This window comes from Anabrus simplex, chromosome 7, assembly GCF_040414725.1.
Source record: "Anabrus simplex isolate iqAnaSimp1 chromosome 7, ASM4041472v1, whole genome shotgun sequence".
NCBI lineage: Eukaryota > Metazoa > Arthropoda > Insecta > Orthoptera > Tettigoniidae > Anabrus > Anabrus simplex.
The window spans coordinates 224,950,968-224,968,510 of NC_090271.1; the positions used below are offsets into that span (position 1 = coordinate 224,950,968).

The window sequence follows — 17,543 nt, forward strand, 5'->3', positions numbered from 1 at the left end:
AAGCAGCATCTTTGGAACCACCATGACCTTCTGCTAATTGTCATTTCCTGGAATTTTGCATGTATAAAATTGCCATTTGCCTCAACACTGTCAAACTTCAGCATTTCTGTTTTGCTATTTCACCTCACAGTTATTATAGCATACCAGTGTTATAACTCTTTAAACATGTTTTATATAATGCGCTGTATTCTGCACAAAATTCCATTTTAATTAAACTGTTTAATGCATGAGTTCACTACGCACTCTCAAAATAGACTTCACCGGGCGAGTTGCCCGTGCGGTTAGGAGCGCGCAGCTTTGAGCTCGCATCCAGGAGATAGTGGGTTCGAATCCCACTGTTGGCAGCCCTGAAGATGGTTTTCCGTGGTTTCCCATTTTCACACCAGGCAAATGCTGGGGCTGTACCTTAATTAAGGCCATGGCCACTTCCTTCCCATTCCTAGGCCTTTCCTGTCCCATTGTCACCATAAGATCTATCTGTGTCAGTGCAAAAAAAAAAAAAAAAAAAGCAAAATAGACTGGCCGCTCAGAACTAAACCCTTAAAGAATATGTAAGTATGTTGATTCCTTGTCATGACTTTCAATATTTTTGAGAACCGTCTTTTTGGCAGATGCATAAACCCTTGCCTATGTATGAGTATATGCAACTGAACTGTACTGTACTGTGCGTGATTTATATTTTATAATGTTCTGAAATCTTCCTTATGTTCGTTATGTTCAACTTTTCAAACTGACATTCAGATTTATAAGATGTATTCATGACAAAAAATAATTAAGTCTAAATAAAGTTATCCATCTTTCTGAATATATGGATCTATTTGAGGATCTAATGCTGAGTATACCATGTGGTAACATTACACAAAGCAAAGTATGGAAATTATGAACAAAAACAGGGAAACTAAAGGGCGATATGAGCAAATGGAAAACTGGACAACCCTGCCGGGAAACATAACTAGTGATATCAAGCTCTTGAATAAGATGGCCAAGTTCTTAAGACAATTTTTTAAATCTAAATAATTAAAAGGAAACATCCTTGCTGTAAACACATACAGTACACAAACTAGAAATAATAAAATTTAAAATAACAAGAAAATCTCTTTTAACATCATCAAAGGAACTATATATGTGGCACTCTCCAGGAAACCATACTGGTACCTTAAGTAAGAAAATCTCATTTTTGGTTTATCTTGCATTTTGATAGTAGGTAAATCTGCGATTATTTTTGGGAAAACCAGAAGTCTCTAGCTAAAAAACTGATCACTTTACGTAACTTTGAAATTGTAAGACAAAATTTATTGAATTTTGAAAAATCAATTGGTAAATGGGGTATAGTACTGCAATAATATGTTAAGGATTTAAGAAAATTTGACAGTTTCACTGGATAAAGAAATATCAGCTCTGCGTTTTAAAATAATTTTCATAAATATTTAAGAGTTTTATTCTCTGGAAATTAAATAATAAATATGTTTTAGTCTTGCAACACTCATATAGACAGAAGTTCTGTCTTATGATGTACAAACAAGATGATGACAATGACAATGATGATGATGATGATGATGATGATAATGGACTATCACCTTTGCTCTTCAAATGCGTGCATGAAAACATCATCCAAGAGTGGCAAAAAGTAATGAACATTAACAGGACTGAAAATGAGGTCAGCTTGGGCTACAAAAAACAGAACTTGACAGTTGGCTGCCTGGCATTCGCAGATGCCCTCGCAATTTTTTCAGATTCCCTAGATGCATCTGCAGTGCAAATTAATGAACTCCAGATTCAAGCAGCAAAAGCAGGTCTTAAGATTTCCTTTGAAAAAACAGAATTCATCACTAATATCAAGCAAGTGCCCAAAGAGGTAGATATAGGACAGGGGAAAATCAAGCAAACAAAAGCATTTTGAATATTTGGGTGAGTGGACAGACCCCAATCTCTCTGAGAAAGCAGCTTTTGAGTCACAAATCAGGAACATGGAAATGGCATATAACCTAACAAGGGCCATTTACAACAATAAATCCATATCTACAAATGCCAAGTTAAGACATTACCACACAGTCATCCGCCTAGAGGCCGTGTACGCTGCAGAGTGCTTTACAATGCATCGGAAGGGACTAAAAGAGAAACTGGAAGTGAAGGAAAGGAAAATTCTATAAATAAATCTTGGGCCCAGTAAAAGAAAACGGGGAATATAGGAGATGGCACAACCATGAACTTTACACTCATGTGACCGGGCGAGTTGGCCGTGCGCGTAGAGGCGCGCGGCTGTGAGCTTGCATCCGGGAGATAGTAGGTTCGAATCCCACTATCGGCAGCCCTGAAGATGGTTTTCCGTGGTTTCCCATTTTCACACCAGGCAAATGCTGGGGCTGTACCTTAATTAAGGCCACGGCCGCTTCCTTCCAACTCCTAGGCCTTTCCTAACCCATCGTCGCCATAAGACCTATCTGTGTCAGTGCGACGTAAAGCCGCTAGCAAAAAAAAAAATACACTCATGTGGAAAAAATAACTGACACTATGAGGAAACGGACAATTACCTTTTACTGACATCTTACTGCCATATAACAAGAATGAACCCAATGCGATTGACTAATAGGATTTTCACCTACTTCCTCAAAAATAAGACCCAGGGAGGTGGACAAGGATTTACAAGAAGTGGAAATTACAGACAATGATATCTGGGAACGTGCCCCCCTTAAAGAGAAACTAACAAGACACCGATGTTTCCAAGAAAAACCTAAGCTTCCAATAGGCAAGAAGTGGACTGAAGAAAGGAAGCAACTGCATCAAGAACTAATGTGAAAGTACTGGGAGGATGTTAAAGCTTGATGCAGCACGAAACAGTTGAAATGACGTTGTCCTTAGATGGCCGAATCCAAAGAATAATAATAATGTTTAATATTTTAAAAGACTGTTCTGGAACTACACACAGTCAGTATCCAATTAGGGATTTACATTACTAATTGATCTTGTATCCTGCAGTAACAAAACTGAAGTGTTGCTCATTGTTTGGAATGTTTTAAAATATGTTCCATTTTGCACACACAATCCATCTTACTACTTTGTCCAGGTTCAGTACACTTAAAGGTGCCTGGTCATGGGTACAAAAAATCCTTTGTTCATGCTGTGCAGTACTCTCAAATATTATTGAACAGATATTTCGTCCTTTCTGCAGTCATGCCTCTTACTTCCAACTTCTTTGGTAGGTTCTGAGGGAGATTATCTGGCTTGCAAATCACCACAATTACAGTTGGATCATCTAATTTTTGTTGACACAAAATGACCCTGGGCATATTTCACAGTAAAATGACTGAAACATGAAATCTGAGGAACTTCAAACAGTTGCTGGTATTCGTCAACAAAAAAAATTACCACTGCACTGACTCCTCTTGTACATCTGTTTACAACCACACTCCCCTCCTCATTTTCTTGGGTAATTGTAATGAGAACAGGTTGAAGAAGATATATGAGAAATTAAACAAGAAGAACTCGTTTATCTTTCGGTCTTCATCTGCATCAGAGTTTTCTAAACCAAAGTCATGTCCTTGAACTTCAGTGCTATACTTCAGTGCTATCTCTTCCAGGTAGACCTAAATTGTTGTTAGCATCAATTTCTGTAACACGTTTTCACTCCCCTCCTCATTTTCTTGGGTAATTGTAATGAGAACAGGTTGAAGAAGATATATGAGAAATTAAACAAGAAGAATTTTTAAACTGTTTACATGAGAAAATAATATGCTAATTCTGGCCTTTGGAATCAAACTTCAGATTATCCATATGTAAAAATGGTCATAAAAACAAGCGTAAGTATGTATTAAACATCAGTACTTACTACTGACGTGCAAAGTGGTGGAATATCAGAAAGCACATCAGATATTACATTCACAGTGTCTCCTTGATCGCATTCACTATCAGTACTGGAATTGAAATGTGAAGAAAAGTAATCATTATAAACTTTCTGAATATTGTCAAGAATATCAGTATCACTAGGGAAAGAGAGATATCTCGCCCCATTTCTCTGCCAGCTGTAGCGGATAACATCAGTCATGTTTGATTCCCTTGCCTCACAGCACTATGACTGGGCTCATGTGCAAGCAGTCCAGTTATTAAATAGGCAGCCCAGAAGTCTATAATTATAACCATACATTATCTTGATGCACAAGCTAGTTATTTCATATTTTGGTACAAGAAGACATGCAGAAACTTCATTGCAGAAACCATACCATAAGTCGCCAATGTTAAATTCTCATTGTGACTTAAGGCATGGTTTTTGACTTAAGGCATGGTTTTGTTAGATTGCACAGCCTATTTCCAAGGTTCCATATGGTGATGTCACTGTCACTGTTTTCATCATGTAGTTCAAAGATCAGGCTAACAGATGGTGTTCAAATGTAAAAATTGATATTTTTCTCCTTTCCTGCCTTTTTCTTTCACAGTGTAAAATTGTGTCATGGGACTAGGTATGGTTTCCTGGAGAGTGTCACATATAAGGAACCTGAACATCTTTCCCCTTAAACTTACTCCTTTTGGGAATTAAAATTTTTTAAATGAACAAGATCATTGCCTTAAAAACTCAAGCATGAAAACAAAATCCTAGCTTACATTTTAGGAAATGAAGCTCTCTACCAAAGTGATGTTCTGATATCAAATGGAAATTAAAATTCAATGAGCTAAGGTTAAATGTTTAGTAATATAGAAAACTCTTGGTAAGCTAAAATGAACATCAAGGGGATTCTAAAAACATTACCATGAAATACCAAACCCTAAGGTGGAATCTAAGATTCCTTGTTGCAATGGGCTACTCCCATCCTACAGAAACAAGCAACCAACGGACTCAAAGAATTAGATTTACATTACAAACAAGGTTACAAAAGTTTGCTTGATTCAAAATAAGGTGTATTATGTATTACAGCATTGTAATACTTCGAGAGAATTGAATTTTTTCAAGCTGAGGATGAGGAACTGTCCTGTGGAATTCCTCCATGAAGTTAAAAATAAGATGACATGTTTAACTGAAACTTACATTATAATATCTCGTGATAAAAGCCAAAGCTCCCTGTGGAGCAAGAGCTGCAAGGAATGATGTCCGTTCCACACAAGACAAGAGAAGGGAATAATTCACTCTAAGCAGCCAAGCAGGCACCCTGACCTGCACGTGGCAAACTTCAAAAACAATGGAACTCATCAACCAATCAGCATGTAGGTTTTCCAACAAAACAGTCTAGCAACCTATCAACTGGGAGTGGAATTTTCCAACCCCTACTGATGCTTGTGATAATCCTAGAGACAAAGGTTCTTCCTGTCACCAGAAAGTCCGGAGGAAGGAAGTGCATGGCTTCACACAGGACATTCCAACAGTTGCCTTCACAATTTTACTATGCACTTATGAAAATAAAGTCAAACCTTTGCACTTTGCCCTTTAAATTATTGCTCTTTACTTGCTACACTTTTTCACTTTGTACACATACAGTTTCAAAAGAGCAACTTCCCTCTTTATTTGCTAGAAGAGTCTATATAATGGATTTGAATCTGTAAATATATTTAGGAACTAGAAGTATTTTTAATACTCACCATTGAAGTATCAACAGGTGTAGGAACAAAAGCTGTATCATCCTCAACCAGCCATGGTCCAGCCAGAACAGATTTATTCAGATTGCCAAAATAGAAGCATGGGTCAATGGATAGAACTTGCTGAGGCAGAAGACTTTCAATAAGTGGAGAAAACTCCTCAGGTGGTGCGTATTTTAGCCTGCCATGGTCACCTCCAAGAAGAAACCGGCAACTGTATCAAAATAACATAGGATACATGTTGGTTACAGTGAATCTTTTATTTATTGTTTGTCTGGGGACTAGTTATTTTGTTTCATAACTCAAGAAACAACTAAACATAGTTTATGTAGGAATATGATCACACAGTTAATCTAAACATATATACTTCTAGCTAATGATTTTGCATACAGACTCCAATGTTTATACATCTATTCCTTGTAGGAGTTCACAGGAGAACAGAGGTACAGAACATCAATATCCTACTTCTTTCAATATACAAGGGTTGTAAATAAAATAGTGGCAACACTACTGAGACAATGTTTCAACACTGCACATTCACTCAGTGAAGGACATCCGATGTACTTTGTGTCATAGCGGAGAATGCCTGAAGCAGTTAGTGCAGAGAGTTGTTGTCAGTGTGAGCACTTGAAATGAGCAACATGTTCTATACCTTCCTAACATGTGTTTATAAAGGTAGAACAGTGGTCTTGGATCAATATACAGGTGGCCTGTGAAAAAAGTGCAAGGGAATATCATCAATGCTTACGTGAAGCCTACAGCAACAATGCATTATCATATCGGACTGTTGCATGGTTGCATGTAGTTGGGATGCATGTGAGGATTTACCCCACATAGGTCGGGTCCATTTCCCATGACCAGGTAGTGTTGGTGCAAAGCCTCATTTTCTCAGACCACCGATGGACTGTCCGAGAATTATCCTTAGAAGTTGGGATTAGTCCTCAATCAGTGTAGTACATGCTGAAGAACATTCACAACCTGAGGAAAATTGCATCTTGCTGGGTTCCCCACCACTTTGCAGATGTACGGAAATGGCACCGACATGCTGTAGCTGGCACCCATCTCAAGAGATACCGCAATGAAGGGAGCGCATTTCTGCAGCGTATTGTGGCCATTGACTAAACATGGACAAGAGCATAGGAACTGACTAAAGTAACAATCAAATTAATGCTTCACCCAGGATCACCATGCTGAAAGAAAATTCTACAGGAACCCAGTAAGGTGAAGTCACGCTGATAGTGGCAAAGTTGACATGATTAGTCACTACGTATTCCAAGGTGGAACTGTCATTGCAACGTGCAGTCTATCGCTGTTTCCTTGAGCTCCACTTGCATCTGACTACGAGGCGAAAACTTCCACATATCTTGCGGAATAATCCACCTTACATCTTGCACGACTATGCACATTGCCATGTGGTAGAAGCAGTGACTACCATGTTGCACAGGTGGTACTGGGCTGTCTTGGAACATCCTTTATGCTTCCCTGGCATTAGTCTTTCTGACTTTGGTTTGTTCCTTTGGTTGTAAAAACCTCTCCAATGGTTTCCTGATATTCCATCAGTGCTCCGAGCAGTAGGGCACTCCAATGCTGACAGCATCCTTCAACTGCCACACATTTGGCAGAACGTCCAGAACTTGGCGGATGCTTATACTGAAGGGATGTAATGACATTTTTCTGATGACTGCAATAAACTCTTGGTAATGTCTATGTTGTCACTAGTTTATTTACAACCCTCATATATAAAAGGCTAAGGTTTCATATGTTAATGCAGGCTTCATACGTTAGCGCTTTTTGCTAAGGGTTCTATCAGCCAATTATAACAATTTTTTGTCACTCGGAAGCTCTGGCTGAGTGGATTCCAAGAAAATTCTTCAAGTGACGGGTTTCTTGGAAAATCCCATTGGAAAAGAGGAAAGTCTTTGAACTCCTAAACCATTAAATATATAGTTAGGGATTTTTTTATTCGACTCTCCAACCCAGAAAACTACAGCCATTTTGTGTCAAAGCATGAATTCCGTAAACTTTACTGTACACGTTCTTTTAAATTATCCTGAATTGATAATGGTTGATTTTAAGTAAGTTACTACTGTAAAAGCACACCCTCATCTCCTGGTGACAGCAGAACCAAGCACCAAAGTCTATACTCATCCAATGGACGTATCACCATCAACAGTGTCATATGCCCTCATATGATCACTGTGCAGAGGGTTGAAATTGAAGTTGTATACCACTACCTCTCTTACCCTGCCAGCTAACATTCAGATCAAGATATAACCTTCAGAATGCTGCTGATGAAACAGTTCATTGCTATCACTGCACTTGCTTAACTGAAACAGGTTGTGATTGTATTATTAGGATACACACTTAATCTTGCATCTCGTGGCAGTTTTTAGAACTAGAGATGTTCTCTTCAGTTACATAATATTTCTATTATCTGCTTTCTGATCAACTACTGTACCTGAACTTCTCTACAATTCACAATTGGTAGTAAAGATATTCCTAGTTGTTTGAGCACATCACATGTGATCCACAATACTGTTATTAAACAGCTTTCTTAGTAATACATGCTTCACAATGATTCTAATTACAGAATAAATAATAATAATTGTACCGGGCGGTACACCTCCACGCTGCTTATTTAAACTTTGCGCCAGTTGAAACTCCCCTACTGGAAGAAGTCTGAACTTTGTCTTATGTGTTAATTTTCAAGTTACCCTGAAGATGCCACTACTTGGAAATTTTGAAGTTTCTGAACTGTGTTGTTTTCGATGTAATTTTGTTTTGCTTGTAGTAAGAAGTTTGAACTTTCTCTTCTAGAGGACACTATTGAAGAACTACAACGGTGCACCCTAGTGCGAAGTGAAAGAACCGTTTTTTTGGAGAAAATTTAATTTCAAAAGTTTGTTCTTTGCTAAATTTCTTTCAGTCATTGTTTAAGTTGGCAATATTAACCCTTTCTTTCCCCTTGTTTTGAATCTAGCCAATCCCGAATTTCTTTAATTAATTTTCCACCAATAATGTGTTTCTTCTTCATATTGTGTAGGGGTTTTCTTTATCCACCAATAAAATGATTGTGGGCGGGTGTTTTCCTTCCTGAAACGCCTCGAACTTTCCGCGAGAGTATATAAACTGCTGATTTTAGGGTCTCTGCGCCACTTCAGTACCATCTTTCAGTGTGTAAAGTACATAGCAGGGGGCGGGAAGCGCCTCTTTCTTCGGGGAGCAGCTCTACACCAAGGTAATGGCCTTTTAATAACTTCTTTTCTTGCTAGCTCAGCAGTTTAACTCTCGGGGCGGGTCCGAAGCGTTTCTATCATGTAACCTTTTCCTAAAATGTAACTACTCTTAGCATCTATTATCTTTTAAAGCTACATATTGGGATAGAGAGTGCTTAACCCTCTCGAGCTCCCACTCATTTTGTTTTGAGGTGAACTTATTTCTCACAACCGATTCTTCCTTAATGTAAAGTAAATTGTTCTTTTCTAAAGTCACCTCTGTAGTATGGGATTAGCCCTTGCATTAGTGGCCTAGAGCCAGATTAGGTTTTAAAACAAATGCATTAGGAGTACAGATCGCCTCCTCTCAAATTGTTATTTTAGAGGTCATGTAATTAACCTTCTTCTCATTTAATAGACCTCAGTAGGTTGGGTATTTTACCCCTGTGTATATGTCCTTAGAGGACAGCTTGAAGGTGGAATTAGGTGTGGCCTTTGACAGGCCTAAAATTTGAGAGCAAGTTGCTCTTTCTTGAAAATTTTGTTTTCTGCACGCCTCAAGGAGGCCTTACTGTGTAATTTTGGAGCAAGTGCTCCTAGGCATGTATGGGGTTTTCTGCCCCTCTGTTGAAACTTGTGTTTGGGGTAAAACTGGGCTAATTGCTCAAGAATTATGAGGTTGGGGCCCGAAGCCCAAATCCTGTAAATATTGTAATTGTACTTTTATTGCCTTGCTACTCTGTACCTGTCTTTCGTGTTATTTCTGAATTTTGGAAAGATAATATAACCTTGTTAAATTTTACATTAACTTTAATTTCGTAGTTTGAGACCCGTTCACACCCGCACCTTCTTTCACCTCTACCTACCACAAAAAAGCGGTAACAATAATAATAATAATAATAATAATAATCATATGGCCTCAGCTAGGATTTGCAGCAATTTTGATGTTCCATTTTACTCCAACAGTTGGCACAGAAAACCAAAACTCTGTTGGATGATCTATGGCTTTTAATTAATTTTGCTTGGTAAACACCAAATGTGTAACCAGACATCATTTACATAGCGACATTGAACAACATTGAGTGTTGAATGAACCTATCTCCAGCCTTAAAAGTCCAATTACATCTGCCGGGTGTAAACCTGGAGGCCGACACTACCACAGATAACAAAATGATTACTCAAAGGCAATATCAATAAGTGTATGTGTGGCATAAGTAATTTCATGTAAAATATAGTAATTAACCTCCTAAGGATGTATGTCGATGTACACTGCTGTTTGTTGAAAGTGAAACACCAAGACCAAGAGCTGTGATCACAATGCAATTTATTCCATATATTAGGGACATGACAAGACCCAAATGATTACAATTACAGAACTGTACATGCACGGTGTCTGTGGAAATTCAGTACGGTATAGCGCCACCACGCGCTGCAATCAGAGCCACTAGACATCATGGCATGGAATCAAAGAGCGCCTGAATATGCTGCTGGGGAATATTCTGCCACGCAGTTTGTAGGCACGTCCATAAATCTTCAACAGTGGCTGCAGGAGGACCTGAACGAACAAGGTGCTGACCGACCATTTCCCAGACATGTTCAATGGGTGACATATCCGGCGAACGGGCAGGCCAGGGAAGCAGTGGTATCTGTCGTTCTTCGAAGAAGGCTTGCACATTCCTCACCACATGTGGCCGGGCATTGTCCTGCTGGAATATGGCGTCTGGAACAGCCTGAAGGAGGGGCAGTGCTTCGGGCTGTAAAACATCCCTAACGTAGTGGTAGCTGTTCAGACTGCCCTCAAGACGTAGGAGGCAAGATCGCATGTTATAGGCAATTGTGCCCCAAACCATCACACTTGGCATTTGTCCGCTATGACACTCAACAATACTGTCTGCCCGATGGCGTTCACCACAGCGGCGTCTAACGCGTATGCGGCCATCACTGTAGGACAAGTTCAAGCGGGACTCATCCGAAAACACTACATTTTGCCACTCAACACGCCAGTGTCGGTCTTCACGTGCCCACTGCAGTCTACGGCATTGGTGGTTGTTGGTCAATGGAAGCCGGCGTGCAATGGCATGTGTGGTGCCACCAGTCCGGTCCTCAGAAGACGGTGTCAAACCATCGATGCAGACATCCCCACACCTGTTGCAGTGCTCCAACGTCGAGCCAACACCGTGGACGAAGCGGTTCTGTTCGTTACGGCCAAGCAGACAAGATGACGGTCATCTCGCGCTGTGGTCCCATTGTGTCGTCCAGTACCCTATCGGCGCTGTGTACGGCCCTCTTCTCTCCACTGATTCCACATACGTCTCACTGTTGAAGAAGCGTACCCTGTACGAGCCGCAATGTCATGGAATGACAGACCCATCTCCCGGAGTCCTATCATTCTGCCCCGTTCGAACACACTCACATGCTGATATTCCCTCCTGTGATGTTGGCGAGGCATAGTGGCACTGATGTACACGTTTCCACTTCGTATGACGGCTCTGCACTGACTGAGCGTTGCGTAACACTGACCTGGCCGGTCACACACAGAAGGGCACTGCTGGGCCTACATGCATGCCATCTCTCTGCAATTTAAATCGCTTATTATGGTTCCACTGTTCTACACGTCCTTTGATTTTGGCATGTTTCAGACCATTGCTTCTGAGTGTTTCACTTTCTACAAACAGCAGTGCATAATAAACTAGCGTAATATGCTTCCACAGTCGGTTGTCAATATAGAGCTGCCATCCCAATTTTTCTGTTCTGTGCTGTCGCTTGTCGATTATACATTGACTTACAGAGCAAATGCAACACCAAGGAGGAGTGGTTCGAAAGGGATGAAAGTTGGGGAAAAAACAGAGACGGCACGGACGAATAATTGATGTTTATTTCAAACCGATATGCAGGTTACACAATGCGCACGGCATCGACTCAGTAGGATGTAGGACCACCGCGAGCGGCGATGCACGCAGAAACACGTCGAGGTACAGAGTCAATAAGAGTGCGGATGGTGTCCTGAGGGATGGTTCTCCATTCTCTGTCAACCATTTGCCACAGTTGGTCGTCCGTACGAGGCTGGGGCAGAGTTTGCAAACGGTGTCCAATGAGATCCCACACGTGTTCGATTGGTGAGAGATCCGGAGAGTACGCTAGCCACGGAAGCATCTGTACACCTCGTAGAGCCTGTTGGGAGATGCGAGCAGTGTGTGGGCGGGCATTATCCTGCTGAAACAGAGCATTGGGCAGCCCCTGAAGGTACGGGAGTGCCACCGGCCGCAGCACATGCTGCACGTAGCAGTGGGCATTTAACGTGCCTTGAATACGCACTAGAGGTGACGTGGAATCATACGCAATAGCGCCCCAAACCATGATGCCGCGTTGTCTAGCGGTAGGGCGCTCCACAGTTACTGCTGGATTTGACCTTCCTCCACGCCGATGCCACACTCGTCTGCGGTGACTATCACTGACAGAACAGAAGCGTGACTCATCGGAGAACACGACGTTCCGCCATTCCCTCATCCAAGTCGCTCTAGCCCGGCACCATGCCAGGCGTGCACGTCTATGCTGTGGAGTCAATGGTAGTCTTCTGAGCGGACGCCGGGAGTGCAGGCCTCCTACAACCAATCGATGGGAAATTGTTCTGGTCGATATTGGAACAGCCAGTGTGTCTTGCACATGCTGAAGAATGGCGGTTGACATGGCGTGCGGGGCTGCCACCGCTTGGCGGTGGATGCGCCGATCCCCGCGTGCTGACGTCACTCGGGCTGCGCCTGGACCCCTCGCACGTGCCACATGTCCCTGCGCCAACCATCTTCGCCACAGGCGCTGCACCGTGGACACATCCCTATGGGTATCGGCTGCGATTTGACGAAGCGACCAACCTGCCCTTCTCAGCCCGATCACCATACCCCTCGTAAAGTCGTCTGTCTGCTGGAAATGCCTCCGTTGATGGCGGCCTGGCATTCTTAGCTATACACGTGTCCTGTGGCACACGACAACACGTTCTACAATGACTGTCGGCTGAGAAATCACGGTACAAAGTGGGCCATTCGCCAACGCCGTGTCCCATTTATCGTTCGCTACGTGCGCAGCACAGCGGCGCATTTCACATCATGAGCATACCTCAGTGACGTCAGTCTACCCTGCAATTGGCATAAAGTTCTGACCACTCCTTCTTGGTGTTGCATTTGCTCTGTCAGTCAGTGTATATCGCAGCAGCCCTAACGGATGCATTCAAGGAGCAATGAAGTAACTTCTGTTGCCATCTCCAAGCAATATTTGCAACTACTAAGAAATCTGCAAAGAGAATAAACTACGAGAACAAGCATGGTACCAACTAGCCCTTCCAGGCTGAATAGAAAGCAGTATAATATTTTAGATGAGGAACAGAAAAATGAAGTGTTAGGAGAAGAAACCAGCAATGATGGTAGCAATTTTCAGAATGAAATAGAAGGGACATAAGAACAATCGAGTGAAGAAAGTGTCAGTAGTGATGAAAGTGCAGAAAGTTTACTGTATGTTGAAAGTTGGAAGGAAGTAAAGCCTGATGACAGGAAACCTAAAGAAACCTACCACTTGATGTAGAACCTACTGATTATTTTTTTGCTATATTTTTACAAAGAGTAATACGGTGCAGTTGCTAGATGTAAACCTTATGCAATGTATGTTAATTGGAAAAGTACTCCTTTTGGAATGTATGTAGGTTTCTAGATGTAGAAAGAGTATTTGTAGTGCATATCTATTCTGTCATCATCTTCATTTCCCGTTTCCAGCTTCCCAGGTCGGGTTGTGAATCAAGGACCTCCATCGCTGCCTGTCTCTCTACCACTCTTCTCCTTTTTTAAGCACATCTTCTAATTTTCCTCCCCTCTTCTCTATGCACTCCCACACTGAATCCCCCCCACATCTTTTGGGGTCTTCCTCGTGGTCTCTTTCCAGTTAACTTCCCTGAAAAAGCTTTCTTTGGCACTCTCTCTTCTCCCATATGTCCATACCACTTTAGCTTTGTTGTTTCTATCCTGTCTTGAAGTTTCAAGATTCCTATCTCTTCCCTTATCTCTTCATTTCTAATTCTATCCTTTCTGGCCCCACCATCAATACCTCTTAGGAATTTCATCTCTGCTGCCTGTATTCTACTTTCCTCTCGTTTTGTTGTAGACCACAATCCAGCTGCATAGGTTAGAGTCCGCACGGCCTTACTTCTAAATTGAAGTTTCGCAAAACAAATGAGCATCGCCTTTCCTCTGTTGCCAGCGCGCTACGGCCTATGACCGCTGTAAACAGCCCTTGTAAAATGTAATACCCTACTCAGAAAAACTAATGAATATGGATTGAAAACAAATTCACACAAACTACACTTACTAACAACATCTGACACTAATAAGAGAATATATTATTGAGAATAAAAGAGAATGAGAAATAAAACATCACTCACCACCAATGGCTTACACAGGAAGGAGGTTACGGCCTACTTAGGAAACACTCCACCGATCTCAGAGTCACTAGAACCCTCCTACAATATGAAAAACACACTAATTAATGAAGGAAAATGCAAAAGATCGCAAAGCGTACCGAATACCACACACGCTGAGCGAGATAGGTTAACCACATGGCGAATGTAAATATCAGAGTTGGCATCTGGGTTTCGAGATCGTGCTCTGCCGATATAAATCGATATGAATGGCAGATTGGGATTGGTTGGATGTCTATGCTTCAGCACATAACCACCAGACAGAGCCAAAATCTATCAAAACGTCAATTTAGAAGTAGAGCCGTGCGGAGTATAGTATGGGTTCATAATAGGTTGAATATAATACTTTCTTACATTTCTTCGGGACATCTTGGTTCCACAAACTACCTCTTACACTCTGGTAGAAGCTGTTTGCTTGTTGTATTCTTTTCCCAGTATCCTCGGTTATCTTTCCATCTTCTATGATCACACTTCCCAAGTACTTGAAACTTTTAACCACTTCCAGAATTTTACCTTTCAGTTTTATCTTTCCTCTTCCTTCCTTCCTTCCTTCCTTCCTTCCTTCCTTCCTTCCTTCCTTCCTTCCTTCCTTCCTCTTGTTATCACTATTGTCTTACTTTTCTCTAAGCTTACTTTCATCCCAAATTTATCTATCTCTTGATTCCATACATCTACTTGTTTTTGCAATTCTATTTCATCCTCACCCCATATCACTATATCATCTGCAAACAACATGGCTTTTGTTGCCTGTCTTCCCAATCTCTGTTTAAGGTTCTTATGAATTTCATCCATAACTATGATGAATTGTATGGGGGATAGTACACTTCTGTGTCAGAGACCAGTTTCAACTTTAAACCATTTTCTTTTTCCTATACCAGTCTATACACTACTAACACAATTTTTATACATAGCTTTTATCATTTTCACTTCCTCTGTTAACTTGCTTTTTCCTTAATGTGTCCCATACCAACTGTCTGGGCACACTGTCATAAGCTTTCTCAATGTCAATAAATGCCATCACTATGTCTTTTCCAAACTCCCATCTTTTCTCCATCATATGTCCTAATGTAAAGATCAAGTCAAACGTTGATCTGTCTTTCCTAAAACAATACTGTTCTTCTTCCATTTCTCCTTCAAGCTTCCTCCTCAGTCTTCATTCCAATACTCTCTCAAATATCTTAGCTACATGGGCAATAAGGGTGATCCCTATGTAGTTTTTACATTCCTTTTAATCAACTTTTCTTAAATATCGGAATAATTAAACCCTTTTTTATTAGATAGAAATAATAATATGTAAAACCGTAACATTTTTCGAACTTGCTTGTTTACTCCAAAACATGTACGTCCTGGTTGCAGAAATTTCTCGGATCCATATGTCTGCAAAGGGTTAAAGGATGAATGGGATCAATTGATCTAAAGCTATGACAAGATACACTGTTTAAAAATAATTCACAATAGAATTGTCTGTTCATCTAAAATTAATTAACACTAATGTATCCACAAAGACGCACACGAGATGCTGTCAGTTGGTACAATTATTTTTATTTACATGTATTTACAAATTAAACACACACATAACCTTAATCGCTGTTGGCACAAACAAAATACTCTCATCACAAACCGCCATTATAAAACAACCGACTGAACTTCAATATGGTGACTGCATCCACTGCATGTCACGAGTCACAAGTATATTCTTGCTACACCATAAGTCTACTGAACAATAACTCGTCAACCAATCACACTCTCCAACCAATAACTAACTTTTCGTCAAGATCATCTCCTTATATATATCCTGGCCAAACTTCCAGAAAGATATGTTGCAAGAAAAAATATCTTCTTGAAAATTCTAGTGTCTAATATATAGGTATAGATGTATAGAATATTCTCAATCGTTCTCCTCTATTACCATTCTGGAAGTTACAGTGAGTTTCACAATTATGGATTACAATTTATATATACAGGTAAGAATAAATTATAATATTAATTTACAGGTATTTACATTACTGAACTCATGTATAGCACATGTTTCATGACATAAGCTTGCAAACAGCGTGATCATATCGTATGTACACATGATTTAATAATGATAATAATAATAATAATAATAATAATAATAATAATAATAATAATAATAATAATAATAATAATGCCAAATGGATGGATGGAACACTTCATAGCTATACATTACAAGTAATAATAAAAATAACCATAATAATAATAATAATAATAATAATAATAATAATAATAATAATAATAATAATAATAATAATAATAATTCAAGCTCGATATTTGCATTAGTTACCCACTGGTGAGAGAATATTGTTTTCAAGTTATATCTGCTTGTGTCAGCACTCAAAAGGTTAAGTTTTCATTCAGGCAAAAAAATTACTAATTACCAATTTGAAACACCATATCATATGGGCAGAGCCCAAATATTTAGGCAGTAATATGTCAGAATGCAAACTTACTGCAGTGAGAAACGAGTTTGCTCTACCCTGCACAGTGGTTATGCTATGAATTTTGCAAAATGTTTAGGGGTACAGCCCATCAAAATCCCTAGAATTTATGGTACTCTCACTACATTACGGAAGACCAGGCAAGACAACCCTTCCTAATAACCAAATTAGTTCGCATTCTAACCTATTACTGCCTAAAAATCCGGGGTCTATATATGGGTATTGGTATCATTAATTACAAACCTTAGCTTGGAAGAACAGCTGATCACTGGGAAGAACATTCCATCTAAATTGAAATTCCGGAAGGAACCTTTTACTCTACGTCCATTGAAGGTAAAAGAGATGATTGGAATCGTCAGATCAAGAGCACAGCCTATGACATCTCCTTTCCGAATAAAAGGCTCTGAACTCTCACTCATTACAGTTGTTTTTCGACCACCTAGCAAACAGCAAAACTTAATTAAACAAATTACTTTGAAGTACAATGAATGTCTTTCAAAACACAATTTTTAACGTAGAATGCACGTTTTTGGAGGACCTATTTGGTCTAAAGACAGTGTTTAATCAACAATCGTACAGCACATATTACCATAAACCATTATTAAATACAGTTTCAGAATGTGAAAAATAAGCATATATTACATGTTTTGTTTACCTACAGGGTCACCCATATAAACTAAGACCATCCAAGTGGCGTTTTTACTCTCCGATACGTAAGCTGCAGTATTAGAGGAGCATGTAGCACGTATGTGTTTGACCTCGCAAGTATCAGTTGCCAGTCCGAATCTCAGCTGTTAAAATGGTGAGACAGTTATCATTGCAACACCGTATTTTCGTATGTAAAAATGA

The 17,543-nt window shown here is 40.1% G+C and overlaps 1 protein-coding gene across 1 annotated transcript in view; it reads right to left on the reverse strand.

The window, feature by feature from the left end:
* The window catches only part of RyR (Ryanodine receptor), a 623,761-nt gene that overhangs the window by 373,819 nt on the left and 232,399 nt on the right, over positions 1-17,543 (reverse strand). The window contains exons 19-20 of the mRNA XM_067151578.2: positions 16,938-17,133; positions 5,566-5,776 (exon numbers count right to left, since the gene is read on the reverse strand). Of these exons, the coding sequence (XP_067007679.2) occupies positions 5,566-5,776; positions 16,938-17,133 (407 nt within the window). The remainder of the gene's footprint in view (positions 1-5,565; positions 5,777-16,937; positions 17,134-17,543) is intronic.